Genomic DNA, 22,632 nt, shown 5'->3' with positions numbered 1-22,632 from the left:
GTGAGCTACGATTGCACCACTGCATTCGTGGGCGAGAGAGTAAGACCTTGTCTCAACAACAAATAACAATGACAATGACAACAAAAAGAGGGGCAAGTGATGGGGATGAATAAATTTTATACTTGAGATGAAAGAAAAAACCTGAATCTCCACAAAGTGGAATCATCACCACCAGAGGAAGACACAATTTATTTCAAAATCTTATTCAAAAAGTATTTTTACATAATACTGGAAGGTTCTAAGTGGGGTTGGTTACTCTACTCTATTTTGGACCCTACTGGTCCAAAATAAAGTTAGTGGTACACACTACTAAATGTTCAGTATTTGGGCTTTTGAAAATAATGTGACAAAATCTCTCCAAGAGATTCCTTGCTAAACTAGTAAGGTATGATAATTGTATCCACAAATCCATGGAAATCTTTTTGCATGGTATCTGCTTTATTTGAGATGCTAAGAATTCTAATTTGCCTGGATAACACAATTCGGCTCTCTTCAGTTTTCTCATCCCATTCAGAAGCACCCTTCTGGAGAGGAAGAGCTACAAAATGAAGAGTGAAGTCCAATAGCCTTTGTCTCCTAGTTCTTGTTCACTTACTCAAATTTTCAGATGAAGCCAGGAAGTGTTCGGCACTACTCTGGTGATCTGACTGCTACAGTAAGCCCTTTCTTCCAGAGTAGTAGTAATTCTCCTCTGAAGTAAAGGGAAAGACCACGTCGGCTGAAGGTAGTTATCTTCCAACTGCTATTAAGGCAGTGCTTGAAGCTAATTATAAACATCTGTAATTTCTGAAAGAAAAGAAATATACAAGACACAAAAACAGCCTCCTGTCTATAACAACTTACATGACGGCAGTAATAGTATCTCCATAAAAGATTCAAGGACAACACAGATAAATTCAAAAATACCTGAAATGTTTAAGAACATACTATACTACACCCACAAGACAACAACTCAGCTGTCAACATTCAAACACAATGAAGGACACAGGAATCACACACACACACACACACACACACACACACACACAAACACACACATATCCACGCACATGCATTTTAAAAGATTTATTTACGTAAAGGGAAGAAATGTTTTTTAAAAAGCATAGAGTCATCAAAAGGTAGGAATGTTTAATGAAAAAGAGAAAAAGGTTCTGTATCTGGTATAAAAATGAAAGGCCCAGAGCAATGGATCACATCTGAAATCCCAACACTTGGGAGGTTGAAGTGGTAGGATGGCTTGAGCTCAGGAGTTCACCAGCCTGGTCAACATAGCAAGACCGTGTCTCTACAAAAATTTTAAAAAATTAGCTTGGCATAGTGATGCATATCTGTAGTCCCAGCTACTTAGGAGGGTGAAGCAGGAGGATTGCCTGGGCACAGAGTTCAAGGATACAGTGAGCTTATTCAAGCCACTGCACTCCAACATGGGCAATAGAGTGAAACTCTGTCTTAAAAAATAAAAAAGAGTTCTGCTGGCTCTATGTGCTCCATAAATAAAGACTAGGTTTCCCAATTGGGGATATTTCTATGAGTGGTATGCTTTTTTAATCTTTAGAAGTTAATAATGCTACTTACAAAAATATGTAACAAAACATAAAATGGCAATTTATACTTTTGGGCTGTAACCAGGTGAATAAAAATTTAAAAATAAATGGTGGGGAGACAGGAGCATACTGTAGTGTAGAAAATAATCCAGGGTAATTTTTGAAAATTTTCATATCTTTATAAAATACTAAAGTTGTCAACTGAGAATCAATGTTAGTAAATGGATTCACAGGAGGTTTTTAGTTTTTTCCATGGAAATGCAGGTCTGTAAAAATTTTCAATTCATAGAAATTCTGAGTTTTATTGAATATACTCAGAAAACCTTTGTAGACATAATGTAGTTAACAGGTTACTGACAAATCATTATTTATAGTAGAAAAATATAACATGGCCAGTTAAGACAAGTTGAATATAGTTAGCTAAATGTCTAACTATCCTGTTGATGTTTTTAAAAAGCAAAAATACCTATAATATTTTCAATGCTCACATATTTGAGGATCTCTAAGATTCAGAAGAATGGCATAATGCAATTCAGTAGAAATCTTCACAAGTCCATTGCTTAAAACACGTGTAAGCAATGAAGACGATTCATGAAAGGCCTGTTTTATAACATTGTTAAACATGTTTTAAAATTGGTATTTCGAGTTACATTGTTGCTATATATTGGTTGAGATGAAATAATTGCTAAATAAATTTATACTTATTGAGAATGATACATATTCTGCCACATTAAAACAAACTAGACAATAAATCCCTAAGAAAATCATAAATTATTCTAATTAGTTCTCTTAACACAGACCTATTTGAAATTATTTTACTTTGATGTAGGACTTTCTATGTTTTGTATAATGCCAGCTGTACTCACTGTACTTCATGAACTCACAAATTCATTCACTAATATTGATGATTAAATTAAGTAAAAACATTTTAATTGATCTCCATTTATTCCAAAGGTGCTAGAATAAAACTGACATTTTTACATATCCATAATTATTATTGGAGCTAAATAATCTGTGTGTAGAGTTAACATCACCTGATTTAGATCCGTAAGACCCTTCACTATTTTGCAAGGAAATCTAAAAAATAAAAAGCTGAAGTTTGAATATGCAGTAGAAAATACTCAGTAACAGTTGGGATGGTGGTTTCTGGTCCTTCTTCCATCACCATAGGAAAACTGAATGCAAAATTTCATTATAAGACTTCAATCAGACAAAATAGTAGCTAATACATCAGTCATTTGTAATCCCGAGACACAGAAACGAGTATTTTTCATATTGAATATTGATGTCTTAGTCATCGGTATGCAATGGCTCCAGCTGTACATTTAAATAACATTAACTTAAAATCAACATTCAACACTGCATCAGTGATATGTCTTTTAAATAGTTTCAAAAGCTAAAATGTGTAAAATTCTGATTTTAAATATAGAAATTAAAATTTACTTGATTCCCTTTTTATAATATTGAAAGTTGGCAATATTATTCTGAATTTACATTTGTTTTATCTATATCCAATGTGAATACCAATTAATTTCATTTACAGGCTCAGATTATCTGTCCATGGTTATGAGTGTCCACAATTATAGAACTTTTACAAATTTTTCTTCTTGCCAGTTGTCAATGTGTTATTCGAGTGTCAGGTAGACACAAAGGAAAATAAAGAATCTTTAGGGTAATCACTCCTGTAGGGAAGAGAACCTTCCCTTCCATTTTCTATACACAAGCAATGATCATGCAGAAATTTGGAACATAAATAAAGTTAAAGCATATGGAAAGGTATAGTGTTACATAATTTTCAAACAGCTTTCTCACTAGATTTTCCTGTTAGATACCACCATTTAAAAGGCTCTAGTTAATTATACAGCCACTGATAAACAACAATTCATCTTATTAAAACCCAAATATAAATCCATTTTCTATAGATTTGATAAGAAATAAGAATATATTTTGGTCTAGATCCTCTATCTCCATCAAAAGAACAATGGTGTAAAACAAAAGAGCAATTCTGTCTTGAATTTTTCTCTAGTAAAAGCGAAATAAAAAAGTTTTTTTTCAAAACTGGGACACATTAACACTTGTCCTCGAAGAAGCTTGAAAAGATGATTTCACTGTGGCAGAAAAACAAGGGCAATTATACTGTAAAAGAGCACATTTTATCTTCAAGGGCTAAAATCTGAAGAATGATGAAACTAAGACCACATGAGCAATGTTTACTAGTTACTAGAATATTATTTAAAATCGTTTTACTGTTAAAGAGATTTTAAATAAATGTAACTCTACCTCCAATTTTCTTTTAATGAAAATGGTAAGTCGTCGCTAAGATGACCAGAACCTTTTTTTCCAATAAATTCTTAAGGAATGAAAGGTTACGATCATCTTTATGAATCTCACATCATAGAATTAAGTGTCAAAGACCAAGACAGTAAAGGTGGTAAATGTCTTGCAAACAAGTGGTTCCACTGTCTCTTTTACAAGGCCGTGTGCCTAGCAAAGGTGGAATCTAAGAAGCCAATGAAGAAACTTCCAGACTCTTCCTTCCTTAGGTATACACAAAACAGACATCAAAAACAGGCAGTATTCTTTCTAAATTCTAGAAGGAGCAGTAAGTTCTGTCTGATTTTGGCCACGGGTGAGAGAGCAGTGGGTGCACAACAAATACAAAGTCAGTTTCTGATACCGTAGTGACTATTTTAATGATCACTATTTTTATTTACTTATTCTAAAAAGATAAAAACATTACTGTGATGAAAGCGGTAATTGATTTTTTGATGTTTACATATTAGTAAGTTTGCTTTCAAACAAACTTTACATACATGATGCTGATTTCTATTTAATTTGAAGGAATGCTGGATAGAGAGAAATTTCAAAAAAGCTGATTTTTTTTTGGCATTTTTGGGGGTAATCTCAATATTTTCAAATTTAAAGTAGTCATTTTCAAAGAACATAGAGAATAATGATTTATAGAAATAAAACTTGATAAACCTAGATGGAACTCGGAAATAGTGCGCTGATTCAATTAAACCAAAAGTTCAACAAGTAGGCCAGCTACCTACTATGTGGCAGAAGCTCTCTATACACAGCCTGACTAGCAGAAGTCAAGATATATGTTCCTTTGTTGATCCAAAAGTACGGCAGTCATAGGATTAAACATTCTAACTACAAATGATCATTTACTTTCTAGAGAATTTTGAAAGTACATCTGATATCTAGAGAAACAGGACAGTATCATCTAAGTTGAAATTTTTTTTAAAAACCTTTATTACACAAGACATAAAATAGATTTACTAATGGATCTTTCAGAGATATATGTAACATTTTCCCTAATATTACACAGAAAAAAAATAGTTATGTTTACGACAGAAGTTTCCAAATATTCTGAATTCATAACAGAAATACAGTATATGCATATGCAAATTAATAAGTGAATATAATGACTATTGAAACCAACTTTTTTCATTGTTTTACAAAAATATGTGAAACAAAACAATAAAAAGTAAAGACATAAAAAAAGACAATGCTTTTTTTCATTCTCAGACTATAAATTATTTTACTATCTAAGCTTCCATGAGAGGCCATGACTGTTTTTTAATAATAGTAGTTCAATCCGTATGATTTTGGGATAGAACAACAAATTCACACTGCTTCAGATTACATATGTTTATTATTATTAAAATAAACTTGACAAAAATATGCTTAAAATGATAAATATAAAACACGGAATGGCTATTACTACTTTCTTCCTTTTTTTTTTTTTACATTAAAGCCCAGAAAATTTACAGAGACCATTAAAAAAAGGCATTTTGCTAACAAATAAGAAGGTAATTTAAAATAAAATCAATGAACATAAAAATTATATTTAAGTCTAACTTGAAATCTTAAAGACAAACTATGTAATACAAAGCTATACAATGTATAAAAGCAAATCTATAATATGTTGGATATCCTACTTTGGATGTAAGATACACTTTTTGTCTGTGCTTAAATAATACAATTATTTTGCTTTATGAAGATGTGTAGGAAAACATTTTAAAAGAAAACGTGTTTTATATCTCCCTCTAAATGGGCATAGGGCATTATGGTATAAGTCATACAAAACATGTTAATGAAACATTCCAAGTGAAATGATAAAGAATACATGAATTTTAATAGTTTAGATCTGACTCATCATCATCATCATCATCATCATCATCATCACTACTGCTACTGTGAGTCACAATCCACTCCCTGTAGAACTGAATTTTCTGTAAGCATGGTAAAGGAAAGAAGAAGCACAAAGGTTAGTAAAATATGGCAAATTGCTTGAAAACATGTAAGATTATGAAATGTTCAGAGTCAGAATAATTTTAAAGCTATGACTCAGGCTGTAATTATGGATATAATATTCCATAACTTAATAGACCTAAGACTCAAGTCTACTAGTTGGTACAAACTCAATGTATATATTGGTTTGATGATATCAATAAGGTATTCTGTGAAGATATTAAAATTACCATTCTATTTCTCTAATAGGCAACTTTGACTAGTAGGAAACACTGCAATATGCTACTTTCTAGATAGAAAGGTGCCCAGTAAAATAATGTATTTTAGATTTAATTATTATATAACTGTATATAATTTAGTGAATACACCTCTTTTAGAAAATAACATGAGAAACATTTGAAAGTATCAAATATTTTAAGGCACCATCATTATATCACTTACATAAAATCTAGGCAGATGGTGAGATGAATTTTAAATCCAGTTCATGTGTCATCTAATTATTTTCCACAGTACTAGCAATTTACATATTTTAAAGTATTTGGTAATAATACACTAGAGCTTTGATTAAAAAAAACCCACTATCATCATACCTGTAAGAAAAAAATGCTAACTGCAACATCCCAAGGTACTTGGTGAATTCCTACAAATATTCCACTAATACTGTGTAAATGCTTGCTGAAAAACAAGTAATGGCCCACAAGGGAATGGGTTTTTAGTCATCTAAATAGCTCTTTTAGCGATTAATGATCAGACTGGCCTATTAAAAAATAAATATGTATCTTTAAAAGTACATAGTCAAAAGTCATGCTTTTACATCTCAAAGTTTTAAAGCTTCAGAAAACAATGAGAAGGTATACACTTGTCACTGAAATCAAATTATCAACCATGAGAAATTATTGGTATCTCATGGCTTTCTTGTGGGTATGATAATGTGCTCACTTATAACAAGGATATATTCCTAAACTCTCCTTACTACTCATCCTTACTTCGTACTATATTTGACCTTTAGTCTAGTAAAATGTGAGTAACTTGTTAATTGCATTCTAACAAGGGAAAGCAGGTATTGGGTAGAAATATGTTTCGACTGTATCAGCCACAGGTGACTTCTGCAAACTTTCTACCTTCCAAAGAACAACACACTGTCATTATAGAGATTGCACAATATGTCCATTAGAGCACAACCTCTTAATAGATTACCAGTTCTACCCCAAAACACAATTATTTTGATGCTTTAAGAACATTTTACCTACAGTATAAAATCACTTTACTAAATATTGCATATTAGTTCTATGGTTATATTTTAATATATTAGAAGCCTCAGAGAAAGAGTGAGAAGATTTTATGCAATACTATGTGCTCTGCAATAGGTAAAATACTGAAGTTTAAATCTTTACCCTGATCACATTATATACCACAGTATTTAAAATATCAAAGCAATAAAGGAAGCTCCATATTCCAATAGTTTATTGCTACCATGAAAATGTGCAAGCCTACATAACATAATAATCCCTTGTTTGTTTTCAAACAAATAATTTAGTATTCCACCTCTAAACCACAGAAACAACATTACACAGGTATAGCTTATATGTGACTACTAGTTACCTACAGCATATTCCAGGTTTTAAAAAGATGAATTTACCAAGTAAGAAAGTTGTCTGAACAGATGAAATATTCTACCTTCAAAATGTCTATTGTTCCAGAAGCTTTTTCCTATTAAAAAATACTGGTTTGCATGTGAACTGCTTATCAAATCCCCAAGTTTTACGCAGACTATACTAGAATCAAGTAGGAAGAGGGTCATGGCCATTTAAGCATTTTCAAAGGCAAAGTACAATAATCCAAGGGTAATTCACAAGAGCAGTGTTCCTGAGCTTTGTTTTTCCTTCTTCATGTGTAATTGGATATAAGGGTTATATCTGGTATAAAAGCCTGGTACCACTGGTTTAATAACAGACATGCTTTAATTGGTTAAGTAAGTACCACCAATGACGAGGATATATAAGTACAAAGGCTTTCAACAAATCTAGCAAATCCAGGGCAGAACTAAAAACACCCTATTAAAAAAAACAGATTCCTTAGAATTCCTAATAAAAGTTACCAATACAAAAGGTTTTCTCTGTATTCAAAATACTGAAACAACTGTACATAGTTTGTAAATTTTAAGACTAAAATCTACTGTTGGCTTTCACTTGCAAAGTCATGCATTAACTTTTCATATCAAACTTTTTGATGCCTGTAAAAAAGAAAAAAAATCTTATAGTAAATAAATGTACTTTAAAATACTAAGTAAATACAAAAAACTTATAAGTGAAATTAAGCAAAATAGAGAAAAGCCCATATAATTCAATATATGTTAAATGTTTACTTTAAAAACTTCTAACTTGACTAATTTAATCTTCATTTATAAGATAGTTCTTAATTTACCTGTAACATTTGATTTCCAGTCCCATCCCTCAACCTGTAAGGTCTGATAACTCCATCTTCATTGAAGAACCGAGGAGGGCGCAGACTCTCCACTTCAGAAGTCTCTGTAGCTCTAGAGGAAAAAAATAACTTGATTTTAAAAGTTATTCAACAACTTGTAAACAAACTATAAAATGCAATTACTAAAAAGAATCTTATTTGAGATTGAATAAAAATATTACATCACTTCTCTAAATTGTTTTTGTAACACAAATAGTGTAAGTTCTCTAGAAAAATACAGAACTATAAAGAAGTTTATTAATAGTCTCCTGAAATTTCTTTGTGATAATAATCACAGTATTAGCACTTGTTGCTTTTTTGTTTCCTATTACATTGTCTAGTTTCTTTAGTATAATGCTAGAACCAAAAGGGGATTTTGCAAGCATCCTTGTCTCATTCCTGACTACAAGGAAATCTTCTAAGAGTTCTCTGTGAAATACAGATATAAGCAGCTTTTTTTTTAAAGCACCCCTTATCAAGTCAGGAAAGTTCACTGCTATTTTTAGTTTACTAATAGTTCTTTTGTTGGTATGGTTTTTGAAAATCTTAAATAGGCAATGAATTTTAAATAAGAATTTCTTTTCTGGCATTGTTGTAATCACATGGTATATTTTCCTTAATCTATTACTGTTATAAATCACATTGTATAGTTTTCTAATGTTCAAATACTCTCACAGTCCTCCTGGGTTCGACGTGTTATTATTGTAAACACATACCCCAATCCTGGGCAACACACCCACCTCTACAAAGAATAAAAAACTAGCCAGACATGGTGGTGTGCATCACAAGTCCCAGACACTCAGGAGGCTGAGGTGGGAGGATTGTTTAAGCCACATGCTACTGTACTCCAACCAGAGTGACAGAGCGAGACCCTGTCTAAAAAGAAACAAAAAAAAACAAAAAACACACTCCACATACTGCTAAATTGTGTATAGCAGTATTGTATTTAACATTTTTGCCTGTATGGTCATAAGTGAAAATGTTTCATCTGTTTGTTCACTCAACAAATATTACATACTCAATTTTTTTTTTTGAGATGGAGTATCTGTTGCCCAGGATGGAGTGCATAATCTCAGCTCACTGCAACCTCTGCCTCCTGAGTTCAAGCAAGTCTCCCGCCTCAGTCACCGAGTAGCTGGGGTTACAGGTGCCTGCCACTGCATCTGGCTAATTTTTGTATTTTTAGCAGAGATGGGGTTTCACCAGCTTGGTCAGGTTGGTCTTGAACTCCTGACTTCATGGTCCACCTACCTTAGCCTCCCAAAGTGCTGGAATAACAGGTGTAAGTCACCACGCCCGGTCAACAAATATTTATTAAGAGATCCCCAACCCCTGGGACTTGAACCGGTACTGGTCCATGGCCTATTAGCAACTGAGCCACACAGCAGGAGGTGAACAGTGGGTGAGCAAGCAACACCACCTGAGCTCCACCCAGTCAGATCAGCAGCAGCAATAGATTCTCATAAGAATGTGAACCCTATTGCCATGTGAGGGACACATGGCAATAGGTTACACCCTCCTCCTAAGAATCTGACTAATGCCCGATGATCTGAGGGGGAACAGTTTCATCCTGAAACTATCCCTCCTGTGTGGTCTGTGGAAAAATTGTCTTCCACAAAACTGGACCCTGAGGCCAAAAAGGCTGGGGACCACTAACATAATATATACACATACATGTGCATATACATATGAATAAATTCTCCAAAAAAACAGAAGAGACAGAAAATATGATCTAACAATATACTACCCACAGGAGACTTGGTTTAGAGTGAAAGACACAAACTGGTTAAAACTAAAAAGACAAAAATATATGCAATGTGAACAGTAACTAAAAGAAGGCTAGAGTGGCTATGCTAATGTCAGAAAAAATCAGCCTTAAAAAATTCTTACTAGACACCAAGAAGGGCATTTTATAATGAAAAAAGGGTAAATCCATCAAAGAGATAAAAAATTATAAACATAAGCAATTAACAAAAGACCCCCAAATACACAAAATAAAATCGAACAGAATTTAAAAGACAAAAAGGCAATACCACCATAATAGTTGAGGATTTCAGCACCCTACTTTCAAAAATGGATACCAACTAGATGAAAGGTCAGCAAAGAAAAAGAGGACTTGAACAACACTATAATCAAACTAGACCTAACAGACGTCTCTAGAACATTCAAACCAGCAACAGAATACACACTCTTCTCAAGTGGAATGAAACATTATTCAGAATTAGGTATATATTAGGTCATAAAACATGCCTCAATAATGTAAAATTACTGATTGCTTCTTGGCCTTTTGGCTAAGATTGAATGTACATATAAAACTACTAGGCCAGGCGCGGTGGCTCACGCCTGTAATCCCAGCACTTTGGGAGGCCGAGGTGGGTGGATCACGAGGTCAAGAGATTGAGACCATCCTGGTCACCATTGTGAAACCCCGTCTCTACTAAACATACAAAAAATTAGCTGGGCATGGTGGCGCGTGCCTGTAATCCCAGCTACTCAGGAGGCTGAGGCAGGAGAATTGCCTGAACCCAGGAGGCGGAGGTTGCGGTGAGCTGAGATCGCGCCATTGCACTCCAGCCTGGGTAACAGGAGTGAAACTCCGTCTCAAAAAAAAAAAAAAAAAAAAAAAAAACTACTAAAAACAGTCTAGGTGTGGTAGCTCATGACTGTAATCCCAGCACTTTGGGAGGCCAAGGTGGGCAGATCACTTGAGGTCAGGAGTTCAAACCCAGTCTCTACTAAGAATACGAACATTAAGCTGGTTATGGTGGTGGGCGCCTGTAATCCCAGCTACTCAGGAGAATCGATTGAACCGGCAAGGCAAAGGTTGCAGTAAGCCAAAATCAAGCCACTGCACTCAAGCCTGGGAGACAGAGTGAGAGTCCATCTCAAAAAGAAAAGTACTGAAAATATACAAGTATGCTATTTGACCACATGGGAGAAAATTAGAAATGTGTAAATAAGAGAAATTTAAGAAATTCAAAAATGTGTGGAAATTAAAACACAGAAGCATAAGTAACAAAATGTCAAAGAAAAAAAATCACAAGAAAAATTCACTACTTTGAAACAAAAACAAAAAATACAAAATGACAGTGCTGAGAGGGAAATTTATAGATGTGAATGTCTACATTAAGAAAAGGTCTGAAATCAATAACTTCACAATTTGAGAAAGTATTACAAACTAAAAACATTATTGAAAGCAATTCAAGAAGACCTAAATAAATGGAAAGACGTTGCATTTTCATGGATTAAAAAATAATAGTGTTAAGATGGTTATGCTCCCCAAATTTCTGCATCAAAATCCCAGCTACCTTTTTTGCAGAAATTGACAAACTGACCCTAAATTTTTTTAGGTAACTTAATGACCATTTCTTTTTAGTCTCCTTTTCTGGGTCTTCCTCATTTCCCCAACTTCTAAGGGTTGGTGTGCCTGAAAGCCAAGTCCTTGGACCTCTTTTTTCTCTTTTCAGTCTCATTCCCTTGGTGATCTTACCCAGACTCATGGTTTCAAATACCTTATTATAGGCTCACAAATCTTGAATTTTTACTTCTGAATTGGACCTTTCTCTTGTACTTCAAATGCCTCTACTCAACAATAACTTAATGTCTCTATATGTATGTCTGAGATATTCTAACCTTAATACATTCAAATGGCAATACCCTCTTTCCCTAAAAAGACTGACAACCTCACCCTTCCAGTGGTACACATAAAAACTTTAGAATTATTCTTCATGATTCTTTTTTTTTTTTCATGATTCTCTTTCATATCCTGCATCCAATTTATCAACTAATCCTATTGCCACTACCTTTAAAATACATGCAGAACATACCTCTAATACCGAACTAGTCACCTCACCATTATCACTCACCTGGATCACTGCAAAAGCCTTGTAAGTGTTGTTTTTGTCCTAATCCCCTGTGGTTAGGCCTCAATGCAGCAGCCAGCTCACACCAAAACCTTTCAATGGCCTCTCATCTTAAGCAAAAGCCTAAGTCCTTACCGTGGCTTGCCAAGTCCTATGTGATCTGATCCCTTGTACGTTCATTTTTGAACGTCTTTTTCATCTTTCCCCATTCCTCACTCTACTCCAGGCACACTAGTCTTGCTGTTTCTCAAAGAGGCCAAGCACGTTCCTGCACCCAGGCTTTTTAATTGCCGTTCCTGCTGCCCGGATTCTTCTCACATGGCTCATCCTTTACTTCTTTCAGGTCTCTCCTCAAACATAACTTCATGAGTTAAGCATCCCTGATCACTGTATACGTAAAACAGCAACCCTCCTCCCTATCATTTTGGATCTCCCTACATCCTTTAATCTGCTTTATTTTTCTTCATGGCATTTTCCACCATTTAGCACATCATATATTTATCAGTTACTTATTTAACGCTCCCACTAGAACGTAAGCTGTATGAACCCAGGACCACTGCCAATTGTGTTCACTGCTGGTCCCTCAAGTGATTAGAAAGGTGTCTAGATCATAGACAATGAGCCCTAAAATGTGCTGAATCATTATTTACATTTGTATTAGGCAGCTTGTTAAATGTATTCAAATAATCTATTTACTTACTTTTATTGTTTTCCTGATCTATCAAGTATTATGAAAAATATTAAATTCTTCCACCATTATTGTATAATTAAAAAGTTCTTACAGTTTTGTCAAGTTGTACTTTTAAACATTAAGGCTATTTTATGAACTGAGTAAAGGTTTGAAATTGTTACTATATTCCTACTTAGTAGTTTCTTTTATCATTACCTAATTACCTTATTTATCTCAAATGATGCTTTTATTGTCTTAATGTCTGTTTCATCTAATATTAATAAGTACATCCTCTTCACAAATATGACATTACAATGCTTAATGCTTAATATTAATAAGTACATGCTCTTCACAAATATGACATTACAATGCTTAATGCCAATCATTATCTCCTCAAATTGCATTTTATTTTTTAATAATTTGTTTCCAATTTTGCTTTCACATAGCTCAATTAGATTAATCCAATTTATATTTTTATCTTTGAATCTTGTAACCCATTCTCCTTTTATTTTCAATGTCTTTCTTCACAAGTATATCCTTTAATGGTTCTTAGTCTTTATTATTTTTTCTAGAAATGTTTCATTGTGCCCTCAATCCCTAAAGGTAATATAGCTGGGTACAAAAATATAAGGTTTTAGATAAATGGAAGGTAATTCTAGTAGTTTTTGGCAGAAGCCTTTATATGTTTCAAATTTCTTATGTTTCATTGACTTTTGAGTTTCTCTGAGGACTACCACTCAACACATTATATTTATGAAACTGAAGTTACAGATAGAGGAGACTCATTCTTTCCTCCTCATCTTAATTCTAAATGCCAAAAACACTCAATTATGGTAACTAGTATGAAATACTGGCTTAAGAGGAATAGCTCAAATGATGACAATACATACCACTATAGAGCAGAAAGCAAGAGAAAACACAAAGAAAAAAGATTAGGAAGATAGTCATCCACCTAACTTTCTAACATAGGTCTCATTAAACATTAATTTTATCATCTGTTGTATGTGTCACAAATTTCTAGGACAGAGGTAACAATAATGAAACTACTAAATTTCAGCCCTACACTAAATTTAATTTGGAGGCAAAAAGAACATATATTAAAATTACCTGCATAAAGTAAGAGAAAGGGAATGCACATACACACACTATTACCCACTTTGCCCATAGTTCTGCTTTCCACAGTGTCAGTTATCCACTGTCGGCTGTGGTCTAAAAACATTAAGTGGAAAATTCCAGAAATAATCTCTAAGTTTTAAATTGCATGCTGTTCTGAGTAGTGTGATAAAATCTCTTGCCACCCTGCTTTGTCCTTCCTGGGATGTGAATCATCCCTCTGTCCAGCGTATCCATGCTTTATACATCACCAGTCCATTAGAGATGTGGTAGCCAACTCAATTATCAGACTGACTGTTGCAGTATCACAGTACTTGTGTTAAGTGACGCTTATTTTACTTTTATTACAGTATATTGTTATAATTGTCTTATATTATTTTGATTATTATTGTTAATCTCTTACTGTACCTAATTTAAATCTTATCATGGGTATGTACGTATAGGAGAAAACACAAATATATGGAGTTTGGTACTGTCCAAGGTTTCAGGCATCCACTGCAGATCTCTGCAGATCAAGAGGGACTATTATAACAAATTATATCAAAATAAGATAATAAAAGAAGGGTGAAGACAACTGAGTTTGAACCAAGAAATACAAAATGCCATTCTTCATTTCATAAAAAAGATACAGATTAGATTTGCTAATTTTATAACTGATATATAGCATTAATGTATTTAAACTAAAATAACTGAAAAGCTTGCTTAACTTGCCAAACTGCTCCTGCAAACCTGCTGGGAATGAATGAAACATAAAGAGGAACTCCATAAAGGTGAAACAATGCAATGGCAGCAACTTAAAAAATATTAAAAAGAATTAGGAAGACCGTATGCAAGCTGCCATATTGTAGTATTCATAATTGGTATGGTTTGAATGTGTCCCCCCAAGAGCATGAAGAGCATGTGCTGAAAACTTTATCCCCAGCCAGGAGGTGGGGCCTAATTAGAGGTAATTAGGACATGAGGATCTGGCCCCATGAATGGATTAATAAATACTGTTACTGTGGGAGTGGGTTCCTTATAAAAGGGTGACTTTGGTTCCCCATTTTCTTCTCTTGCCCTCTCTTGGTCCTTCTGCCACGAGATGACATAGCAAAAAGGCCCTAGCCAGATGTGGCCTGTCAATCTTGGACTTTTTAACATCCAGAACCGTGAGCCAATACATTTCTGTTCATTATAAATTACCCAGTCTGTGGTATTACGTGATATGTTATAGCAGCACAAAACAAAGACAATAACCAAATGTCTTAAGTCAAAGAGCAGATACGTTTCATTTCTCATGGCTTAGGCATTTTACTCGTATCTTAAATCAAAGAGGATTTACCTTTTTATTCCCTGAAATGTACTGCTAGCCATGTCTATGATGCCTCCAGTTGGCCTTGCTACTGCTCCCACTAAACCCTTCCCAACACCTTTAAAGAAACCAGCTGCTCCTTCTTTTTGAGCTCCTAGAAAGAAAAAAGAATGTTTGACAATTGCATCCAAGAATGAAAACAGAATCAACTTATGAAAGACTTGGTAATATATATAATGCAAAGGAACTACTATACTTGCCTTTGATTGGTTTTGTAACAATTCCTGTTATGCCACTAACAAATCCCTAGAAGGAAAACACAATTGAAAACTTACAATACTTTTTATGATGCCTAGAAGAACCAAGTTCGGCTTATACAAAAAATACAGTTCTGCTTTTTATATATCATAAGAATTAACATATCTCCTAAGTATTTTATTCAAACGGAATGCTTTTGGAGGCTACTGACATGTTTTATATGCTACCACCCACTGCTCTTAAAATATCCAGATAATAATTTAAGGAGTAAGAATTATATGTCTATTTTCTTATTCACAGAATATATATAGGTTTAAAAGATATTTCCCAAAATGTTCACAACCCTGTGAAATTTCTTACAGAAACTAAGCCTTTTCCTCCACGAGTGATGCCTTCTCTAAAACCAGCTGGTTGCTTATTCATGGCTTCTCTTCTCTTCTGTTGGTAGTCTTCATCCATAGTTATAGCTGCTACCCCTTTAGCCATAGCACCGGTGATCTTGGAGGCAGCACCAGCTAATCCACCTGAGAGAAATTACTTTATCTTTAGGAAAAGTAATGATGTCATTACTTTCTAGCACAAAAATACGTGGTAGACATTCTGTTTCTTACCAACAGCTCCACCAACTAGTGCCTTAAGTCCTAGTGCCATTCCCTCCACAAACTCTTCAGGACCCTGGATGGCTCCCTAAAGGGCCAAATAATAAATAAATGAGTGAGTGAGTTATAGTCACTTTTAAAGATGAGCTTATAAATATATATGAAGAAAGAGGTAGTAACCAAACGGATAATGATGTCTCAGAGGAAGTGATATCAGCACAAAGTTTCACATTAAAAGAATTCTCAGGGATATTTCTGGACACTGAAAGTGTGAAGGATATAATGTACCCTTAGAAAGGAGTATGACAACTCACCAAAGTACAAAAAGATGCTCGCTCCATATTTTAAGTTTATGAGGAAAATGCAAGCACAGTTCAAACTACTCTTGATAAGTTTTTAAATAAAAACATAACAGAAATAAAACACTTTAAAATTCTTAACACTTTTAATGCTTTTAATTACAGTGTACAAAATTAATATTAATTTTACTTTATTTTTATGTATCTATATATTTATGAGTGAAAGTAGAAATCCTTTTGAGAAAAAATTTAAAGGGACATAGAACAATCATTATTTTTCCCACTGAATTTTAGGATTACTTGGCTTGGTGTCAGTTTCCATGATTTTGTTTTTATAGTTCCACACTACTGTGCAAAGCAAGACATGGTGATCTTCCTTGTACTTTATCCACCTTTTATATTCCAAGGAAACACTTAAATTCAGCATAGCTTAATAAAACCTTAAATTTAAATTTTGAGGATGAAGGTAAAAATTTCCCCCAAAGCCTCCCCAAATCTCTTCCTATTGTTTACCGCAAAATAATGCGTCCTTTCATGTGTCTTCTAAAATCTGTTTGCACTTACAATTCAAGTTACCAATAGAAATGTATAATCTATTCTAAAGTACTAGTGACATATAGCAGAACCAGAAAAATAACTATTTTACCTGGTAAGGTTCATAAAAAAATGCTTCTACACCTTCAGAAAATTCTCTAATTAAGCCAAAGGGATTTCCCAAAACATCAAGTCCAAGAATCAGTACATACATCTGCTTAATGGCCTAAAAATAAAATAGGAACACTAATCAATTCAGATAATTAGACCTATTTTTTTCTTATTGATTATTTAAAACTTGCACCCAGGTTTCTCAGGCTAACACCTTTAATGCCAATTTCAATTCCTAAACTATCTCATTCTATTAATCATTACCTTTTTCTTTTTCTTTTTGAGACAGTCTTGCTCTGTTGCCCAGGCTGGTGTGCAGTGGCACCATCTTCAGATCACTACAACCTCTGCTTCACAAGTTCAAGCAATTATTGTGCCTCCCTTCCCCCTGAGACTACAGGCATGCACCACCATGCCCGGCTGATTTTAGTGGAGATGGGGTTTCACCATGTTGGCCAGTATGGTCTGGAACTCCTGGCCTCAAGTGATCCACCTGCCTCAGCCTCCCAAAGTGCTGGTATTACAGGCATGAGCCACGCCTGGCCTATTGATCACTATTATTCGTTTTTAAAAAGGAATTTGATATTACAGTATTAAAAATAATATGACATTATACTCATGTAAAGCTCTAGAATATTTAAAATACTTTCACTTTTACAATTATCTGTGACCACTGTCATTACCACCACCATTTTATAGATTGGAGAAACATGTAAGTCAGATGATACCCAGGGTCACAGAGTGGGTATATGGCAAAAGTGGGATAAACCAAAATCTCCTGAGTCATGCTCAGTGATCTATCATACCACAACTATATCAGATGCTCTGTAAGTTATATCCTAAAACCTAGAGCCTATCTAGAGACTTTCTAGAAGTGGAAAAACATCTGTTAAAAAAATACATATCTGGCTGACTTAACAAGTAGTTACATTAAAAATATCCCATGTTCATCAGTTACTAATAGTTTCCCTTGAACCCATTTTTAAATTAAGTGTGATAAATTACTTAGTTAATATTTTATTTAAAGATTTATTTATTTCCAGTCCATGCTGATTCAGAAAAAATTTCTGTCAGTGGCTAAAAAATGTAAGAACAAAAAATTCAAATAGTGATTGAGCTCAATTTCCTTCTACAATTCTGAGGGAAAAAACATGCTTTAATAATTTGAAAATGGCTATTTGGTTCCTTGACAATTCTACATTTTACATGTATAGGCATAAAAGGTTTTATTAGTCTGTAACATTCTGTCCCACTGTAAGATAATCTTAGACAAACCTGTTTTGAATAGTGTCTTATGACTTCAGACTGTAAGTCGGATGTTGTATGGAACTGATAGTTGAGTTCAAAAAATGCAAGCCTGAAAAAAGCATAAAGATATATTGTCTGAAAGTGTGTATGGAGAAAGTATTTTTAATATTAATGAGTGGCTTTATTTTCTTTAGAATCTTTTCTCCAAATGTCCTTCCAGTACATGTTCCCATGCCAATCAGAAAATCTACTTTATAGGTATATCTCTGCATATTCTAATCAAAGAGCCCTCTCAGAAACATTAAACACATGGATCTTATCTTCAGAAGTCACCAGTATACATAAATTTTCATGTAATTTAGGAGAATTCTGAGATCCTATGGATCCCATTCATGGACCAATAGAACTTTATTTCCCAATTCTGTCCTATCGTGGCCCACATAGAAAATGTCTGACACACTAATAAAGAGGTTGCTCAAGAATGGCCAGGTTCAGTGGTAGCAGGTTCTGCCTGCTTGCCTATAACCCATTCACAGAATAGATATTATAAGATTAGCCCACTTAAACCCATTCATAACATACACCTGATACAGTTACTGAAAAGCTCTATGCTTCTTGTTGGTAAGTGGAATAGGAGCAGGATTAGAAATTTCATCCTATTTTTGCTAACATCATACCTGTGTTCTTTTAACTTTATCTAGGTTCAGTGTTACCTCGTGTTGGACTTATTAACTCTTACTACGGTTTTTTTTTTTCATTTTTTGAGACAAGTATCATTCTGTTGCCCAGGCTGGAATGCAGTGGCGTGATCTCAGCTCACCGCAACCTCTACCTCCCGGGTTCAAGCCATTCTCCTGCCTCAGCTTCTCAAGTAACTGGGACTACAGGTGTGCACCACTATGCCCAGCTAATTATTTTTATTAGAGACCGGGTTTCACCATGTTGGCCAAGATGGTCTCCATCTCTTGACCTGGTGACCTGCCCAACTCAGCCTCCAAAAGTGCTGGGATTACAGGCATGAGCCACTGCATCCAGCAAATTCTTACTACTCTTCTTATTAATCGATCCTAGATCCTACTTGAAAGGGTTATTCTCTTCTAAAGTCTCAGCTCAGACACTCTGAATCTCTTTGGTCAGATACTCTATGAGCTTCATTATGACTCACATTAAAATACAAATTCCTGCCTCCAACATTTAAAGTTGATTCTTTCATTTCCCCTGTTTTTGCATTCATTCTGTTCTACTTGCATATGCTTTGAAGAGTCATTCCTATTAGCTTTAAATCCGCACATTTCAGGAACCATATCTTTGGGCATACACATCTTACGAATCCTTCCCTAAGCCAGAAAGATCTTTTAAAATGTACAGCTTGCATGGCCTATGTCTCTTTTTCTTAAGAAAATTATTTAATAATAATTCTGTAATTTAGTAATTAGGAGTTAGCAAATAGTATGTTTGCTGTTATTCAGATTGTACTTCACTTAAAGGCAAAAATTTCATTTTGCCTATGATCTGCAATGCGCTTTACACACTTTTTCATTTACAAAATTTTTTACACATAAAACAGACTTTATCAATTTATAGATTTGAATATTAAACATACTTAAAAACCACATCTTGTACATCTGTCAGTGTGGCACCAATACTCTTCAGCAAAAGATTTAAAGAATGAACTGGAATCAGTCCTCCATTTTGTTTTGAATCTTTAGCTTCTTCTCTGCCCGAACTCAGTGAAACACTTAAATGTAACTAAAAAAATAAACAGATAAATATTTTAAAATATTTTCTTCATATTGATAATTTTAACTCTTAAAAATCAGTTTAATTTTAAATTTACTGCACCATAATAAATAAAATTTCAGAGTTATCTAGATTGTTAAAATTACTAAATAGAAATATGAAAAAATTTAAAATCTAACACAGCTCTATTTAAATCTTCAATTCAACAATTTAGGATTGCATAATATCTGATCCCATCCCATTCTTTTGGTAAACCTAAGAAAATACTAGTTTTTACATATTTATTAATAACATTACAAATCTAGAAGTTGAAGTGATTTTGAAAATGACTCAAATATATATGGTTGCCAACTTATGATGGGGACCATATGTATATGACTTATGTTTAACTTAATGATTTTTCAACTTTACAATGCTGTAAAAACAGTACACATTCAGTGGAAACTGTACTTTGGATTTTGATTCAAAATTCTTTATAACAACTTTATTAGAAAATGGGCTTTGTGTTAGATGATTTTGCCCAGTTGTTTTGAGCATGTTTCAGATAGGCTAGGCTAAGGTACAATGTTCAGTAGGTTAGGTGTATTAAATGCATTTCTGACTTAAAAGATTTTCAACTTACAATGGCTTTGTTGAGACATAACTCTGTCATAAGTTGAAAAACATGTGCATCTCCAAAAGTGTATATTTCAATTATTTTAGAAGTTAACGGCCAGTTAAAAAACACTTTGTTGTATATATATTCTACATACATGGTTAATAATTTTCAATTATTATATAATTAGCTTATAGAAATGTTGCATTAAAAACTTAGATTTGATACCATCCTGTCTTCAGTTCTTAAGGCTACTTTATAAATTATTTTAAAGTGAATACACAAATCATCAAATACAGAATTTTGAAAATTGTTACCAAACAGTTTAACAGAAAATCAAGGTAAAAAGAAGATTACATCAAATTATAAACATAAATACACGCTGTAGGTGGCTCCACATGACAAAACTTATTTAAAAATAAATAAAAATGTAAAATAATTAAACTAATAAGTTATTAAGTTACAATTAAACTAATTAGTAATTCCTTTGTTACTTATTAGTTTAATCCTAAGTCAAATGTAAGTAATTCCTTTGTTACTTAGTTTAATTGTAGAGTTACAGATTTTATATGCTATTGAAGAACACAATATAAATGCTACATCAATTTGCTATTACCCAGATTTTCAAAGACAATAAAAATGAATTATTTTTCTCCTACCTTGATAGGAGATATATGAAAATATTCATAGAGGCTGACTTGTGATTGATCTACTGAGACTGTTTTATATTCTTCTTGGAAAGCTTCTATATCTTTATGAAAAAGCTCAACCTATAAAAGGAACACAAAATATTAAAAGCTAAAGGAATCTATCTGCATGAGATACTTAAACAAATAGCAGACACACTGCCAAAACTCTTCTATAAGATCTAGACTCACTCAACATTGCTCATGATTGCCTAAGAAGGGAAACTACCATCTCTATCATTAGGACAGTTCTGTCTGCCACTGACGAACTGACAAGCATTATCTATATTTCTATCCAAACCATTAAAAGACACTAAGCTTTTCGCCATATGACTATAAATCTTATCCCTAAATGACACTAATCCATACCATCAACAGTCTCTTGGGTATATTTGTTTCTTTAAACATAATCTCACAGTCTACTTGTGGCATTTTGTAGTCTACTTGTAACTGCTTTAATGCAACCTACACAGACCAGTGATATGATAAAATTTAAAAGGTGTTAAAAATAACTTTGTATTAATTGATTAGTGGTTTCATTCTTGATATTCAATACTTCTCGAAATGCTCAGACTGAAGTAACTTCAATGGGTTGAAAAATGGGCCCCAAGATTCACATTTTAACATATTCATAAAACATAAAAAATGATAGCCTTATAAAAAGCATATGTGGAAATCAATTTCTGAGATGACAGTCTGAGAAGCTCTTCACCGGCACCCCAGCCAAACTGATAAAATGTATTTAAAAGACAGCAACAACAAGTTTAAGGCTTCTAGGAATGGTTGTAAGGTCATAAGCAAATGAAGAAACATCTATTTAAGAAAACCTAAAAAATTTGGTAGGAAAAGTGAATCTGTGGTACTTTAACTAAGGGTATTCCCTCTGTTCCCTCTCTCGGACTAACGAGCCAGAATTCTACTCTAAACTAGTATATCTAAGAACACAGAGCTCCTTCTTGGCCCAGTCCTCAATTGGAGGACGCCAATTGAGGACTGGGCCAAGAAGACTTCAGTATGTCCCTATTTCTCATCCTGTTCCCAGCTACCTGCTGCCTGCTGCTAAGGTTAAGTTATGGTTGAGTGCAATTGTGAAGTGGGGGCCTCCTTTACGTTTTTTTTTTTTTTTTTGGAAATGGCGTCTTGCTCTGTCACCCAGGCTGGAGTGCAGTAGCACGATCTTGGCTCACTGCAACCTCTGCCTCTTGGGTTCAAGAGATTCTCCTGCCTCAGCCTCCTTAGTAGCTGGGATTACAGGCACTTGCCACCACACCCAGCTAATTTTTGTATTTTTAGTGGAGATGGGTCTCAACTATGTTGGCCAGGGTGTGATCTGCTCACCTTGGCCTCCCAAAGTGCTG

General features: G+C 34.0%; 1 protein-coding gene across 7 annotated transcripts in view; it reads right to left on the bottom strand.

Annotated features, from left to right (window-relative positions):
* LOC144581922 (intermembrane lipid transfer protein VPS13A) overlaps positions 1-22,632 on the bottom strand; it is a 237,895-nt gene that overhangs the window by 30,167 nt on the left and 185,096 nt on the right. For 4 of the 7 annotated variants that reach the window (XM_078367850.1, XM_078367836.1, XM_078367840.1 and 1 more), the window contains 9 exons: positions 21,248-21,358; positions 19,857-20,002; positions 18,281-18,362; positions 17,007-17,120; positions 16,074-16,149; positions 15,823-15,986; positions 15,465-15,510; positions 15,235-15,358; positions 8,229-8,340 (listed from right to left, as the gene is read on the bottom strand). In XM_078367850.1, the coding sequence (XP_078223976.1) occupies positions 8,229-8,340; positions 15,235-15,358; positions 15,465-15,510; positions 15,823-15,986; positions 16,074-16,149; positions 17,007-17,120; positions 18,281-18,362; positions 19,857-20,002; positions 21,248-21,358 (975 nt within the window). Of the gene's footprint in view, positions 1-595; positions 787-5,186; positions 8,038-8,228; positions 8,341-15,234; positions 15,359-15,464; positions 15,511-15,822; positions 15,987-16,073; positions 16,150-17,006; positions 17,121-18,280; positions 18,363-19,856; positions 20,003-21,247; positions 21,359-22,632 lie in introns of those variants that run through there. The other 3 variants (XR_013533366.1, XM_078367847.1, XM_078367844.1) reach the window with 3 other exon arrangements.

The sequence above is a fragment of the Callithrix jacchus genome, chromosome 1, assembly GCF_049354715.1.
Source record: "Callithrix jacchus isolate 240 chromosome 1, calJac240_pri, whole genome shotgun sequence".
Taxonomy (NCBI): domain Eukaryota; kingdom Metazoa; phylum Chordata; class Mammalia; order Primates; family Cebidae; genus Callithrix; species Callithrix jacchus.
The sequence above is the reverse complement of the archived record's forward strand: the minus strand, read 5'-3'. Positions and strand labels throughout refer to the sequence as shown.